We start from the raw sequence: 15,063 nt of genomic DNA on the forward strand, positions 1-15,063 counted from the left end.
CTGCTTTTGATCACACATCAAACCAGACACAGCTATTATTACCTGCATTATTTTTTTTTTATTGTTTTGGTTTAATGCTGGTAACAGTTAGAAAATACTACATTTAAAAATGAATGTTGTAAGAACCTGAACAATGCTCAGATGGAAGTAAAAGAGAAATTCACACTATAACATAAAGTTTAATATATAGTATGAAATGACAACCCTACCTTTACATTACCAAGCAGAGAGTGCTCTTTTAGGCTGATATAAATAGTTAAAACATGAACCTAAAGCACAAATACATGAAAATGGCAAACTTGTGTAATATAACAGAAATAAGAAGATAAATGAATGAAAATCTTAAGTTCCATTCAGTTTGAGAGGATCACTCAGTAGAGGTCTCATTTTACCCCCGCTCATTTTGAGTAAACTGATCATAAAATAAGTTCAAAAGTAAAGTGTGGCGAGAGTTCATTATAATTCAATTCCCCAGTCTTCAAACTCTGAATAGTCTTTCTGCAAGAGCTTCTCCCAGTAGCAGTCCATTATGGCATTTGGCAGCAGCTCGTCATCATCCACCAAATGAATTCTCTTGATTTTCATCAGGCGATTCAGGCTGGCTGCCGCTGTAAAAACAGAAAAGGCATTCAAATATTCAAAGACAAATTAAACAAACGTATAATTTGTTTTAATGAGGCTGTTTGCAACAGAGAACTCCAGGTGGGACTCATGAGGCAGGTGATTAATTATTGACATAGAAAAAGCCACACTTCAGTGACTTCAGCCTGCCCTCTTTATTTGTTTGAGTCACTCTGGAGGAAATATCAAAGGCAGGATGTATGTGGAGCTGAGGAAGAGGTTAAGCATGTCAGCAGATGGGAACAACAGACCTGTGGTCAGTGTCTCCTGAGTAGATCTATCGCTGCAGAGTTGAACATCCTCCTCAGGACACATCTGGGGTGCGTTTCCTTCAGACTCCGTGTTCAATAAGTAATGAGACAAAGGTTTGTCTCTGAAAGTCACCTGGTGAAACAGTAAAAGGAATTCATCAGAAATAACTTTTTACACCATTGAGATGTCTGCTTATAAATGATGACTTATTCATGAGAGTGTGTCTGTAACTCTATGCTGGGTGGGATATGTGAAACCTGAGGGCCTATCAAATGTCTCTCAGCAACACTCTGGACCGTGCAACCATTAAACAGATCTCTGTAGCATTCTGCTATTTTTCATTTTCTCAATGAGATGGAAGAAACGGAGGAGGAGGAGGAGGAGTGTGTTTGCTCGTGCACAGCTCCAGAGTGAACACTCAATAATTTACAGCCTACTGCTGTGTCTTGCCCTGTCTCCACAGACCCCTACTGGCAGGCAGGAAACAGCAGATGCCTTGTTCCACTTTAACAGATAAAGAAGGAAAACAGTCTGCAGGAGCTGATTCTTCACAATCTACTAAACAGTCCTGCATTAACAGCTAATAGAAATGAACCTAAAAACACCCTCTTATCTATCTGTAACGAAGGCAGCGTTTATCATCACCACTGTATGCATTGTACTGTCTGACAGTTCATTTTATTCATGATTCCCATTTTCTTAGTTTATCCAATTGTTGTATTCTTACCTTGGTTTTGATAAGCGCTAGATAAATAAACTTTATTAAACTAAATAAACTTTATGATTGAGTAATGTGAACAAGAACTTTTATTTATTTACTTACTTATAAAAGGTCAAAATCATTATAAATATGCATACATTTAAAGTCTTGCAATTTTTCAAGTCTGTCTTAAAATAACAGACAGGCGCCCATATAAACAAACAGCCGTTATCATTCCTCCAGTTCATACAGGCCATTGAAAGATTCTTTTCCCTTCATCATACGCTTTTAATGTAAGTGATGGGAGACAAAATCCACAGCCGTCTTTCCAAGCAATTACGTATTTTAATGTTAACATGAATTAGACAAATCAAGGGGATATCTTACAAAGTTACAACCTTTTTAGTACAAAATTTCCTCTTTTTAGCACCTTTGTTCCACTGCAGCTCAACAGGGAAACACTGACAAAAGATTTTTATATTAAAAACAGTTAAAGGCATATTAAATATGAAGCAGGCATGATAGTAACAATTTACAAAATAGAAATAACATCAACAAAAACAACAAAATAAGAAACATCAGTTTAAAAAAGTGGGGGAATATGCAGTACATTAGTGAGTTTTTTTTTAAAGTTTCAGTTGAACTGCATAATTAAACAATAAGAGGTAAACTACTCCAAAGATTAGGGTCAAAGACAGCAACTGCTTGGTCTCCTCTTATCTTAAAGGATAGTTCTGGTTGCTGGAGAAGTAGACGAGATAAATGGTTTATGCCTGCAAAATTCCAAACTGAAGGAATAAAATGACGAGATACAAACTGCAGGTTTCATGGACTACTGCTGGATGATAGAGAATTACATACTGTCATCCCTCACATAGCGTTTTACATGTTAGAATCACATTTTTCTTACCATCCATTTGATTCTGTGGAGGAGAAACAGTCTCTAGGACGACAATGTTAATAAGAGCTCAAAATGTATTTGTTGTGATTACACAGCTGGGATCACTCACATCTGTGGACGTTCCTAGATTTTCTGAGTGTAGCATGAGCAGGTCTCACTCTGCAGCAAAAGCTTTCCTCCTCACTTGTCAGTTTCTGTGAGGTAAATGTTCTTCATGTTCTTCCATTCTTCATCTTTCTTCTTCCATTTGTTTTAGCTCCTCTTGGTGTACTCCAGTTCGAATAAATGCAGCTGGCCATCAAAGTGAACTTGCCATTGTCCTCATGTTAGTCCATGGGGTAATCAGTAATTATACTTTGTTTTCTTGAGTTTCTTTGGAACACAGTGTAACCGCGGTGAAAGCCTGCCTCACACATGTTAACAAACCAGTGCACATGGATGAATATGCAGCGCTGTTAGGTTAGCCAGCGAGCCTTTCCAGATGTAGTTCCCTATGCAGTTAGCCATAAAGCCGCTACACCAACAGCTAGTTTCTGTATTCACTTTTGTTCAGACTCAGAAACAAATGTTTGAAATGATTAATATAAAATCATGTTTGTTTGGAGAGCTGTAGGAGATTCGTGCAGCTTGATCCCATATACGTTGTTTTGAGCAAGTACTTGTTTCCCCAAATCTCTATTATGGAGCTGGAGAGAGCAATGTTAGCATGACCCATAAAGCCACAATGGCAACATTTATGGGAAATGTGCCATGTTAAAATAAACCGGAATAGTCCTTTAAGTTCAGTTCTGGGAACCTTCAGTCGGTCTGGTTATCTAAGAGACACTTGAAACTTTCAATGTTTACTGCACCCCACAATAAGGAAAGGAAAGGTCACAGTCACCAAAACATTAGGAATCATCTTCTGGAGAAGATAATGATCTACAACAAAGTTCATGGTATCAGTCTGTATTTGTCGATGTAATGCATCTTGCTCTGAACCAACATTTTGCTCAAATGGACAAACTGACTACTGTGTCAAAAAATGCTGGGCATTGTGGTGGCCGAGTGGTTAAAACACACATGAAATACTATGACTGCAATGTCTCAATGTCCCAGGCTTGATTTCAGCCACGTACCTTGTTGTATGTTGTATGTGTGGGTGTGTTGTTCAGATACTGGCGAAATAATGTCATACAGTTCAGGAAGTCCAGTCAGAGAAATAGATCCATGAGTTTGAAGGCTTATAAGATGCTAAAACACTACCTTAGTGGAAAGTAGTCTCATGGAATGAACAAACACAGTGCTTTTGTCTGAACGTGGCCTCAGGCAAAACCACCAGTTTGTGTAAGTTACAACAGAGGGCCAACAGATACAGTGTTTCCTGTTTCTCCAGCCATTCTTATGTTTTGAGTGTTGTGATAAGATTAAAGCCTTGTGTCTAACCTTGTCCCAGGCGTACGTTGAGCTTACAGGGATGTAGTTACCAAAGATAGACTCCAGCCAGCGCTCTGGAGCCGAGTGCAACTTTCCTTTACTGTCCTTTATCGACCCATCCCCCCGCACATTAGCAAGGTGCCAATGACCCTAAAGGATGCAAGACAGACAGGTTGTTTTATTCATTTAAGACATGACATTTTCTTTCCAGGACAGCAGTACTGGCAAAAATAGCCTAACAAAGAGCAGAAGACAGGTTTATCAGCCAATGTCCAGGGCCCCATTCATACATAAACTGTAGAATGGCAGTCAGCAGCTGGCACTCGCTGCAGTATCAGACAGTATCCGGCATCCAGTGATACCATAATTAAATGTGAAAGCTCCACATCAAATGTGCCAATGGAAAAATCATTTTCATGGAGTTTGAGGATTTTTTTTTTTGTTTGTGTTGTGTGATGTCTATATACATGGACCACATGCTATTTTTACCTTTGGTTTTTTACCTTTTTACCTTTAGGAAAACAGGTTTAATTATGTACAGGTTTTAAGCAATTAAGTGTGTTTGGTGACAAAAGAACAAGATGAAGACAAGAATTCAAAAAGTTTAATGAGGAGGAGATCTTTGCCTCACCTTCAAAAACAGCTGTAGAACACTTCCAGATGGCATTTTCCCTTCCTGTATGAGCTTAGAGAGGTGTCTGCTTTTGTCTTCAGCTCTTGTCTGTATCAGTGCATTCTTTCCTTTCATCTGAAAGTTTATGTGTTGCAAAGTGTTTCCTGGTTGTGGAGGTCTTCTCTGACCACTGTTGACCTTTGTCCCCTGGGTTGGTGAGGGAGCAGGAGGTCTTTGCACGGTAACATCTTTGGCATTGCTTGAAGGTGCTGATCTCAACAGGCTGGCCTGTGTAACTGGCTCATGGCTTTCCTTTCTTTGTCTGTCTTGATTACAGTTGTTTGGAAAGCACATGTGCACCTCCCTACCTTTAGAAGAGGCAGCTCTGGAAGCTGGAGTTGAGAAGTGATCTGGCTGCTGTCTCACTACTGGACTGCCTTGATATATGGGAGACCGAGTGGAGAGTTTGGCCTTCATGGTTACATACACCTCTACCAAATGCATTTGCTTCTGGAGGATCACCACTAAGTTCCTCTGACATGAAGCGAGGGAGATCAGTTGACTTTTCAACACACGTTGCCGAAGGGATTCAGACACACTCCTGGACCAAGAGTCAAACAACACAGTTATTATTTGGGGAACTGGTGTGCTGGTGCAATGATAACAGAAACCTTGAGTGGGACTGTGATGCTAGTAGCTAGTAATGGATAGCAACCACTGTGCTTTTTAAAGCATGAAACTAACTTTTAGCTTTTAACTTTGTTTTACCTTTACTAGACAGATGGCAGTGAATAGAAACAGGTAATTTCAGCCATTCTTGATGTAAATTTCCATCCTCTAGAAGGCTGTTAAGACTTTTAGCTGCTGAACAACAAGCAACACTTCAAGTATTCTCAGAAGTTATGGCAGGGGTGGCTCATGCTAAAGCTTCCTGCATATTTGATTTGACTTTCTGGTGTGACCTAATAACAGGTACCACCTCAACATTCAAATAACTCAAAAAGACCAAGGAGACAGAATTGAGTCACTTTAAAGCACAGGAGGGCCCACCATCACCCTTATCACCCCAAAACTCATTTTTCTTGTATTCCAGCCCTTTAAAGTCATCATGGCTACCTCCAGTCATCTCAAGCTAGTTCCATCAACATGACAATGAGTTCAGTGGCCTCCAAGGTCACCAGATCTCAGTCCAATAGAGCACCATTAGTTGCTACGTTCTTCACACCCTGTGCACTGTTATGTGCACTGTGCTGGGGGCTACACACCCACTGCCCAAAGGTTGATGCCCAGAAATGCCCCGAACACAGCAAAAATAATAAGAAAATACAGGCTGAAGGCAGCGTCTCTGCAGATACGGACACTGTCAAACACTTCTAGTGGCTCATAAGTGATGATTGAGAGGGATTATTTTTGTATGAGTCTATACACTGTTTTTTTTTTTTAGGAAAATCCTACTCATTCTGCCTTTAAGTAAATAGTTGACTTTCATTTATGTAATTTTGCAACGTTCTGAACACACAGTAACTTTTACTGCTGACTCACAAAGCCTCTTTTCAGTAAAGGATGAGAGAAGTTCGTGAACTGACCAGTACTTGTGGGCAAGATTATCCTTCTCCAAGTGCTGCTTGGCGAGTATGTCAATCAGCACACACTGGATCTGTTTTAGAGCTGTATGATATTTGTCTGAAAAACAACAGAAAGACTACTGTGAATTATACACATTCAATATTCTATATTTCTGGTTTTCCTCTCTTTGAAACCTTTGGTCTATAGTAGCTATATCTCATACTCTAAACAAAGCTACTTTTACATATAATTTCATTTGCATTACCAGCTTGAAATGCTTTGATCCTGTTGACCAGTTATGGTGTGTAATTCTCTCTGAGTGCACTTCAAACATTAAAATATAAATATAAATGTAACTGCTGCTTCAGTATAGCAGGCTGGACTGTTTGTTGCTGCTCTACCTGCATCCGCTGGTTCTGTTAGAGGCCAAGTCAACATTTCTGTTTGCTTCTTCCCCACCTCCTCCAAAACCTCTCTTATGGCCTCTGAATGAATCAGCTATAAAAAAAAAAACAGTTACAGTTAATGAACGAACAGGAAAGTTGTAGAAGCAGTAAAGCTTTTCAAAACTCCTAAAGAGAAGGATGGCTTCTGATGATTGGACCTGTGCCACAAATGGTTAAAAAGACCCTTTCTGTCTGTGTACATTTAATCCAGCCTCAGGTCTAAAGGTATCTTTAAAGAGCTCTCACATTATCAGTGATGGTGTCTTTCTTTCTCAGCTGAATGTCACTGGGCTCTCTGGCTCCATCTCTGTCACCTGAGTCTCTGGACTGTACATTTGACGTGTCACTGCGGCTGGGACCGAAGCTGTTCTGGCAGGAGAGCTGCTTGTGGCCCTGAACCTCTGAAGATGTGTCACCTGAAAGAATCCTGCTCTCAGACCTTACCTGCAATCACTCTAGGACATCCAAAGTCTTGAAATAAGTAATAGATCCAACACAATTTATACATAGATTTTGACACAAATCGAAGTCTAGTTAAGTTATCTAAATTTTACTGTTTCAACTTGAGAATCTGTGCAGTGAAGACCCACTGCATTGACCAAACTAAAACATCACATTCAGGGATTACAATCCTGTGGAGCCCCCAAAATCCTGGTGGGAATTATTTTGTGAACTACTTTTGTGTTTTCTTACAATATGTTTTGCGTTCCCTCTGATCCTTAGAGGAAGGATGAGCAGTATTATGATATAATATTAGATGTTATGTATCAGTTACAGCCTCTGGTTGTGAACACAGAGTGAGCGTGTACACCCTCAGCTGTAGCTTACTCAGTCGCTAGTCTGTATCATTGCAGCCTAACAGAGACTAGTTCAACTAGTTCTCTACTCCGTATTATACCAGTCTGCTGTTGTGGCCATCATTCCCACAGGCTATAGCTGTGATTATGACAATAGGCTGTTTTTGTTGCTCTATATGGATACTTTTTCATTTAATGTTAATGAGCAGTATGGGTAGCCACAGTACATAAACTATAGCCATATTCATAGCATCATAACAACAACCACACAGTTAGTAACAGTCACTGCCTCAACCATGGTCCCAGCCAGTGGCATCTGCAGTGTGTTACCCTAAACTGGCAATGTATTCTAACTCTCTCAAGGACACACTAACTGTTCTGGATCAGGGGGAACGTGATAAGTATTGCAAGGGAATGCATGAGTAGTGGGGCCTCTGTACAATCCCGCTTCCATGTCTTGTGAGTTAAAAGAATATATGTTATTAGTCTTTTAGCACGTCTAACATTACCTTTCCTTCAACAAAACAAGCAAAATGTACTTAATTTAGACATCTTACATTATATGTCTTACTATTGGGGAACCTGTTTTTTTTATCTTTTACTGTTTTTCTTGACATGATAGTTTAAAAGCCAGGACAGGGTAGCACCCCAGTAGCCAAATAGTTACTGTGCATGCCACATAACCACAATGTCATGTCATGTCATGTCATGTCATGTCATGTCATGTCATGTCATGTTCTCTCTCTCTCAAGTACGTCAAATTCAAGTACGTATAAAAAAGTAGGAGGAAAAACAAGAACCACAAAAGTAATCATGTAATCAAGTGATCATAAATAATATAAATCAGTAATGTCAAATAAAAATATTGTTATTTTCAGTGTGCAAATAATAATATAAAATTTGCATTAATGTTACACTGTCTGCCAAAATATGACTAAATACATAGCTTCTGTTTATCACTAGCTCAGTATTTGTTGTTTACAACCAATGTAAGCAAGCAGAGCTGAAACTGAGTCACCAGTGGAATCTCTGAGGCCCTTCATTCCTTATTCATGAATGTACTGTTTTTATTTTGTCTGTAAGACAGTGTAAGTGTGTGTATACAATGGTATATATGCTTGCCCTAATGTGTGACTGGCAAGAATGTGACACTATGGCTATTTTCTATGCATTACAATTTCTGTGTCTCAAAATAAAATGCACAGATCACATTTGCCCTACGATGAAAATGAGAACAGACACATTTCTTCAGTGCAGTTTGGAATGTGTAAGGTAGCTTACCAGGTTGTCTGTATTGTGCAGAGGCTTCACCAGTCTGCTCATGTACCACAGAAGATGCTTGCAAAGTTAAGAGCAGTTCTTTAACATTCTCCTCCTCTGCCATGTCCAATGCACTGAGGCCACCAACATTCCTGTCTCTGGGGTTTGAGCCATGTTGGAGGAGAAGCTTCACTACCTACAGCACACATATACACATTTCACAACATCTTGTGAGTAACCAAATCTTTCAAGAGCTTGTGTTTTTTCATATTATACAAAGGAACTACTATGAATCCCAGAGATTCTGCTCTGCATCCAGTTTTGATGCTACTGTGTTCACTGGAGACACACAACATTGGCAGCCAATAAGGCCACTGGCAGCTCATTTTGAGATGCTATTCTGTGACAACATTAAAGTTTGATGTGACTGGTTCTGGTCCCCCCCCCCACCCCCATTCCAACTGATACTAATACACTGATCTGCCTATTGTATACCACACACTGCACTCATGTGATGCATCACTTGTTGATATGCATACTTTCAGTGAAAGTGGGGTTGTACCTAATACCTGTCCACTCAAGAGTACATACCAGCATAATGCAGTATATCACACAGATATCATGCACTGTAAGAATTAATTAACACTGTACTCATTAATATATATCATATTCTCTGTCTGTCTGAGTCCCTCACTATGTTAGGATATGTGTGTTTGGGTTGTGAACTGTTGGTTGGGACAAAAGAGGACAGTTGAGGATGTCACCTTGGGCTTTGGGAAACACTGACTGAAATTTTTCACCATTTTCTGAGATTTTATAGACCAAACAACTTAATCGATTAGTCAAGATAATAATCATGATGTCTATAACAACTTATAACCTGTCATGAAAAGTAATTAGAGCAATCATTATGGAGAACAAATGATCTAAATGTTGATAGTGGGCCCCAACATGTCAACTGACTCCATCACCATGTTAATGGGGCTTTTATCTGGAAAAAAAGGCAGAAACAAATTGCATACTCTCTAATAACTGAGGTCACCACTGAGAAAGCCTATTGTATATGGCTTATGGTCATATTCATAATGTTCTAATCATACATTATAACAGATTACAAAAGTTTATATCATCAATATATAATGTATTACAAATATAGAGAGCCTAAATGAAACTCTAACTTTTGGGTTCTGAAGAAAACTGTATTTAAAAGCACACTGACATGTTGTAACACAAATGACTAAACATCCAGCCCTAAAACATAATGCTGCTCAACAGTATTTCAGGTCATGGACAGAGTAGAGAAATGGATCGTAAACCTAAGGAACATGTTTCAGTTTTTCAGAAATTCCAGAAATTCATGGAGGGATCACACAAACAGTTAACAAAATTTACAAAAACCTGTGAAAACGTGGCTATCTTGAAAGTGACGCCACAACTTTTGCTCTCTTTGGATGTATGGAAAGTTGTTACAGAAAAGAATTTCTCCATCACCTGATAGTGTCCAGAGAAAGCAGCATCATGTAGGGGTGTGACACCATCAAAGCTTCTAGCATTAACATTAGCTCCAGCCTTCAACAGTTCCTCAACCGCTGCCTCGTGACCCACGGCAGATGCCTCATGGAGAGCTGTCCAGCCTGACAATTCAAGTCAACATTTCTTGACAGAAACAGTTTGGAACAGTTTGTGTATTAAAGTGATGAATGGCAAATAAGTGATGCAACAAACCTGCATAATCTTCCATGTTGACACTGATCCCAGCCTGAATGAGCGCTTTGACTCGGGTCAGATCTTTTCTCTTGCATGCTTTGTGAAGGAGAGTCTCTCCCTTTCCGTCTCTCTTGCGAAGTCGTATCTTTCCGGGTTTTTTTACATTTGCTACTTTGAAGAATAAAATCAAGATATAACATTAGACGGAATAATACTTTCAATGTCATATACATGATGTTTCAGGAGTCTCTGGCTTAATTACCTGATTGAGATGCAGAATCAGCATGGCCTGCTGCAGACTGGCTACAGCAGGATATCCTTGGATCTGCCCCTGGATGGGCTGCTTTCAGTTGATTAATCTCCATCTCCACTTTGTTTTTCTGCTCCTTGTTTCCATCTTGTGAAGCTAAATCACTTATCTCCATGTCCTCAGCTGCCCCTCTGCTTTGGCACGCGTAAGGATCATGCAACAGGCTTATAGAGTCATCGTCTGAAGATGATGCATCGCTGTTCTTCTCATATTCCTGATAACAGCTGTCAGTCATTCTAAAATGTCTCTTGAAGAAAAATACACATTCAGAAAAGCAACAGTTTTGAAAGTATTTCCAAATTCCTCATACACTATTCTGCCTGTTGTGCACATTCATACTTTTCTTGTTTTGCTATATCATCATGAGGATGAATTAAAGAAACACAATAGTCACAATAGGGAAAGCACTGTTTGATGTCAACTGATAAACTTGTAGAAGACATCAACCCCATTCATTAAACCTGCAATATCTGATTTTTGGTTCATCTGGGAGAAGCTAAGACAAGTTATGAACATAGCATTGACGTATCATCAGCTTTTAAGTTGGCAAACTTGTTAGCGAATAGTTGCTTATTTACAGATCTCGCAGTTACAGAGCAACATTATCATTCATTTGGAAATCTCTTTCTGCTCTCTACCAACTGCTGAGGGAAATATCTAGTTCTTTTAGCTGCTAAATGCTCCACTATGTTCACCAGCTAGTCTACAGCTCACTGTGTCTGTTTGCTGTTTGCTGCTGAGCAGGTAGTGAACAGTGTGTTTTCAGAGCTTTTTCTCTGAAAACAGCTGCCTGCTGGAGCCATAAGCAACATTATATGAGAGCACTGAGAGTGAACCAAAATGTTGGGTAGCCACAGTCCAATGATAAAAAACTCACTACTGTATAAAGATCCGTAATGCTGAAGGGAGCTGCAGAGTGGCTGATGGTTCTCACACTACACAGTGTCACCTGATAAACTGTAAAACACATAGATTATAGCAGCTTATAGGACTAGTGTGTAAGATTTAGTGACATCTGCTGGCGAGGTTGAAGATTGCAACCAAATGAAGACACCTTTATGGGTGCTGGTGTCCAGGTTGTGTGTCGAAGCTGCACAATGACGAAAGGCATGAAGTCACTTAGGAGGGTCCAAGGGCATAAAATAAAACATTTTAGCTTTAAAAAGTATGCTATTAGTGATGAAGGAGTCCTATTTCTCTCCTTACTGAACAAAAACCTTATAGGCCTACTTATTTTAACTATCCAACTATATTTTAGAATAAAAACAACACAAATATCTACACTTATTATCTTCATTAACTTTAAAGGCAACCAGAATCTACATCAGTCAGTAAAAGAAAAATGCTCAAATTCTTTCATATTAACATATGTGACTTCACACTAACATCACTACTCCTATCATACTCTTTATCGTTAATAAATAATTGCTTTTTAAAAAATATATTATTTTTAAAAAAGAATAAATTCAGAACAGGATTAGAATTTATTTATATTTTAAATATAACCTAATGATTCTTAGAGCAGCAATAGTAATGTTTACAACAACAAAGGCACTAAATAAACTCAATATCTCACTGTAAACACATCTAAAATGTCAATAAAATAAATAATATTCCTGACATCAAAATACTGAGTGAAGTTTAGAAAGACAGAAGAACACAGACATCAGTCAGTATCAGTCGGTCATCCTGTCCTCGGACCGGTTTGTCTCAGCCACCGTGTAACTGTCATCAACTCAAGTAATCTTCACCTCACCTGTGTTCTGCTGTTCGCTGACTTCGCTCCGTGTGTGTGTGTGTGTGTGTGTGTCTTTGTGTGGAGGAGCTCAGCCCAGACATAGAGAGCAGAGGAGAGGCTGCAGTGTGATAATAAATTACACCAAAACATTAAAAAGTACCGATAACAGAATCAGTAACATCAGAGCTTATCAATACTATGGTCTTTAATAAGTTAGCCCCGGGTTCAGTATCCATCCCTAGAGATAAAAGTGCACATTAAACAAAACTGCCATACCTTTGATTATTTTGGAGAAAATAAGACATATAAATCGGTGCATATATAATCGCAGGAAGCTGGAACAAGCATTGATATCTGGAACAACGAGCGTCTCTTTCCCTTGCTGTTTAATCGTATACAAAATGGAAAGCAAAAATATGGTGGCAGATAAAAATCTTTTTTCTGCTAGTGGTAAAAATAAACAGACTATGACGGAACAAATACATCACTTTTGAAGGAAATCCATCTGTAGACGGAGCTCTTGCACCCATGCTCCTCCCCTCGGCCTCCCCTTCCAAGCGTGTAGGAGAACCTCCAGTGGCTGCGAAAAATGCGTAAGGGCCTCTCTAGAGCCAGTTTGGTTTGTCTGTTCTGGGCTACTGTAAAAACATGGCGGTGCAACATGGCGGGCCTCTGTGGTAGGGCACCCGTTCCCTATATAGATATAAAGGGCCATGGTCCAATGGGCCCAGTCCATTCCACTAAAAGCCAGTAAATCTTACACACTGTTCCTTTAAGGTAGATGTTATCTGTTGTTCAGGTACTGGGAGGCCATCCTCTGTTTCAGAGCTACAATAAGTTGGTAGATTGAATTGCAGGTGTCTTAAAAAGCATATTTCTGGCTCTGCAAAAAATCTGTTTATCTAAGGATTTACTCTCTGGACTGAATTATTCACCTTGTGAGGACTTGCATGTGTTGTCAGTGTGGGTCTTGTGAGGGTTTGATTCTGTCGCCCCTCTGATAAGACAAATAGACTAAACAGAGTCAGCTGGACTTAGCTGGACTTGTGTAATATAAGCAGTGAGAGCCCCATCGAAGTCCAATGATTCACCCTGTTAGAGCAGGTCAATTCCTTCCTCTGTCCTGCTGTTGCATATTATAACTTGAGAATGGATGTTTTTCTCAACCTTGTCTAATTAGACCTTTTCATAGATGACAATGCAAACTCTGTGCCATCCTTCACTGCTGATACATTATATCCACTGTATTATTGTTCACAATTGGTTGTCAAGGATTAACTTGAGTAGAAGTGCACTGATGCCATTTTTAGAACATGAGCATTTAGTATATTAACAATACAGTGCTTCAGATGGTATCTGTGTACTTGTTATCTAGACTCAAATTTCCACCACTGAAAAAAGATCCATGCAGCATGAAAACTGAACATTTTGTGCATTGGCACTATTATCATTGTCTCTGGACCCACAGCAGCTTTTGAATCATCAGACCCACCTGGTGGTCAAAAACTGAATGAGGACTGAGATAGACATGTACTAGATGAACTTATCCTTCCCTCGCTGAGGATCAGACCTTTAAGAGGCTCAGCCACTAATGAGAATGTGACACACATACAGTGCCTTGCCAGAAAAACCCTGCTAAATCACTAATTTCACTGGAAAACAATGAATACATTAATATTTTTCTATATATTATAGAAAGCAAAGACTCGATCATAATGACCAGAACTTTCAAAAGTAAAAGATCAAGTTATAGCAAAGCAGATATCAGGAGAAATGTACAAAACGTCTCTGAACCACATGGGGACAGTCCACTATATCAAGCAACGAAAGAAGCATCATACAATACAGATATTGTCAGATCAGGCCGTCCCTCCAATCTGTACATCTGGGCAGGGCCAGAGGAAAACTGATAACTGATACCAGTTAACAGTCTGAGACCCGAAACAACTTTGAAAAAGTTCAGTGGCTGCAATAACAGAAAGAGCGCACGAGACACATTTTCTGTTCCAATGCTTCAGTTCACTGTCCATACCATAAGGCCCCATTCTATCAGAATAAGAAACATTGTGACCACCTTTAACTGAAATAATAAAGTGCATCAGTTAGCTTGTTAGGTGGCAAGTGTGCAAGCAGACTTACTAGCTAGTGAATAACGTCAGGTAATGTTCCTTGACACTATTCACACCATGGAACGATAACCACACACTCTCTAAGTCTTAGACTTTGCTATAACTCAGTGACCCAAACAAACAACGTTAACTAACTTTAACAGTATCCATATAAATTGCGTTCACACATTGCCATGTTTAAAATCTGAAATTAACAAATTTACAAGCAAGCTAATTTAGCTGAGAGATTATCGAACGTTAGCCGTTAGCTAGCTAGCTCGTGAGCTCGCTAATAAACGTGACATCTGAAACTATCGGTAATTAACATTATGGCTCGTTCTGAAAGGTGTCTGATAACTTCTCCACCCCTGAGCCTAAAGTCAAAATCATATTGATACATCATATCAACTGCACTGTAATAACGACCAATTTCACTCAACGTTCTCTGTCAACACATTCAGCAATTTTATTTACTAACGTTTCAACTTACTTACTTTTCTGCGCCGTGACGTCTTACATTCACACTTTAGCTATCTCGCGCGCTCAGGTTGAAATTAGAGGTGGCAGGAAGAACGTTGCTGATTTTCAATTTAAAAGCATTTAAGCCCCCAGACGAGTCCGCTAAATA

The 15,063-nt window shown here is 39.4% G+C and overlaps 1 protein-coding gene across 4 annotated transcripts; it reads right to left on the bottom strand.

Moving 5' to 3' along the window:
• Positions 1–85: 85 nt before the first annotated feature.
• Positions 86–15,031, bottom strand: LOC122990195 (ankyrin repeat domain-containing protein 31-like). 4 transcript variants are annotated; one of them, XM_044363403.1, is made up of 12 exons: positions 14,926–15,031; positions 10,542–10,836; positions 10,298–10,450; positions 10,064–10,206; positions 8,594–8,768; positions 6,762–6,931; positions 6,471–6,567; positions 6,090–6,186; positions 4,522–5,104; positions 3,900–4,040; positions 873–1,005; positions 86–608 (listed from the first exon to the last, which is right to left on the bottom strand). In XM_044363403.1, exons 2-12 carry the CDS (start codon positions 10,822–10,824, stop codon positions 457–459), a joined length of 2,127 nt encoding a protein of 708 aa, XP_044219338.1. In that variant the 5' UTR covers positions 10,825–10,836; positions 14,926–15,031; the 3' UTR covers positions 86–456. The 4 variants fall into 4 exon arrangements, with proteins under 4 accessions (XP_044219338.1, XP_044219347.1, XP_044219328.1 ...); XM_044363412.1 differs by lacking the exon at positions 14,926–15,031 and having other exon boundaries at positions 10,298–10,447; positions 10,542–11,185; XM_044363393.1 differs by lacking the exon at positions 14,926–15,031 and having other exon boundaries at positions 10,542–11,185.
• Positions 15,032–15,063: the final 32 nt, after the last annotated feature.

Source organism: Thunnus albacares, chromosome 2 (genome assembly GCF_914725855.1).
Source record: "Thunnus albacares chromosome 2, fThuAlb1.1, whole genome shotgun sequence".
NCBI lineage: Eukaryota > Metazoa > Chordata > Actinopteri > Scombriformes > Scombridae > Thunnus > Thunnus albacares.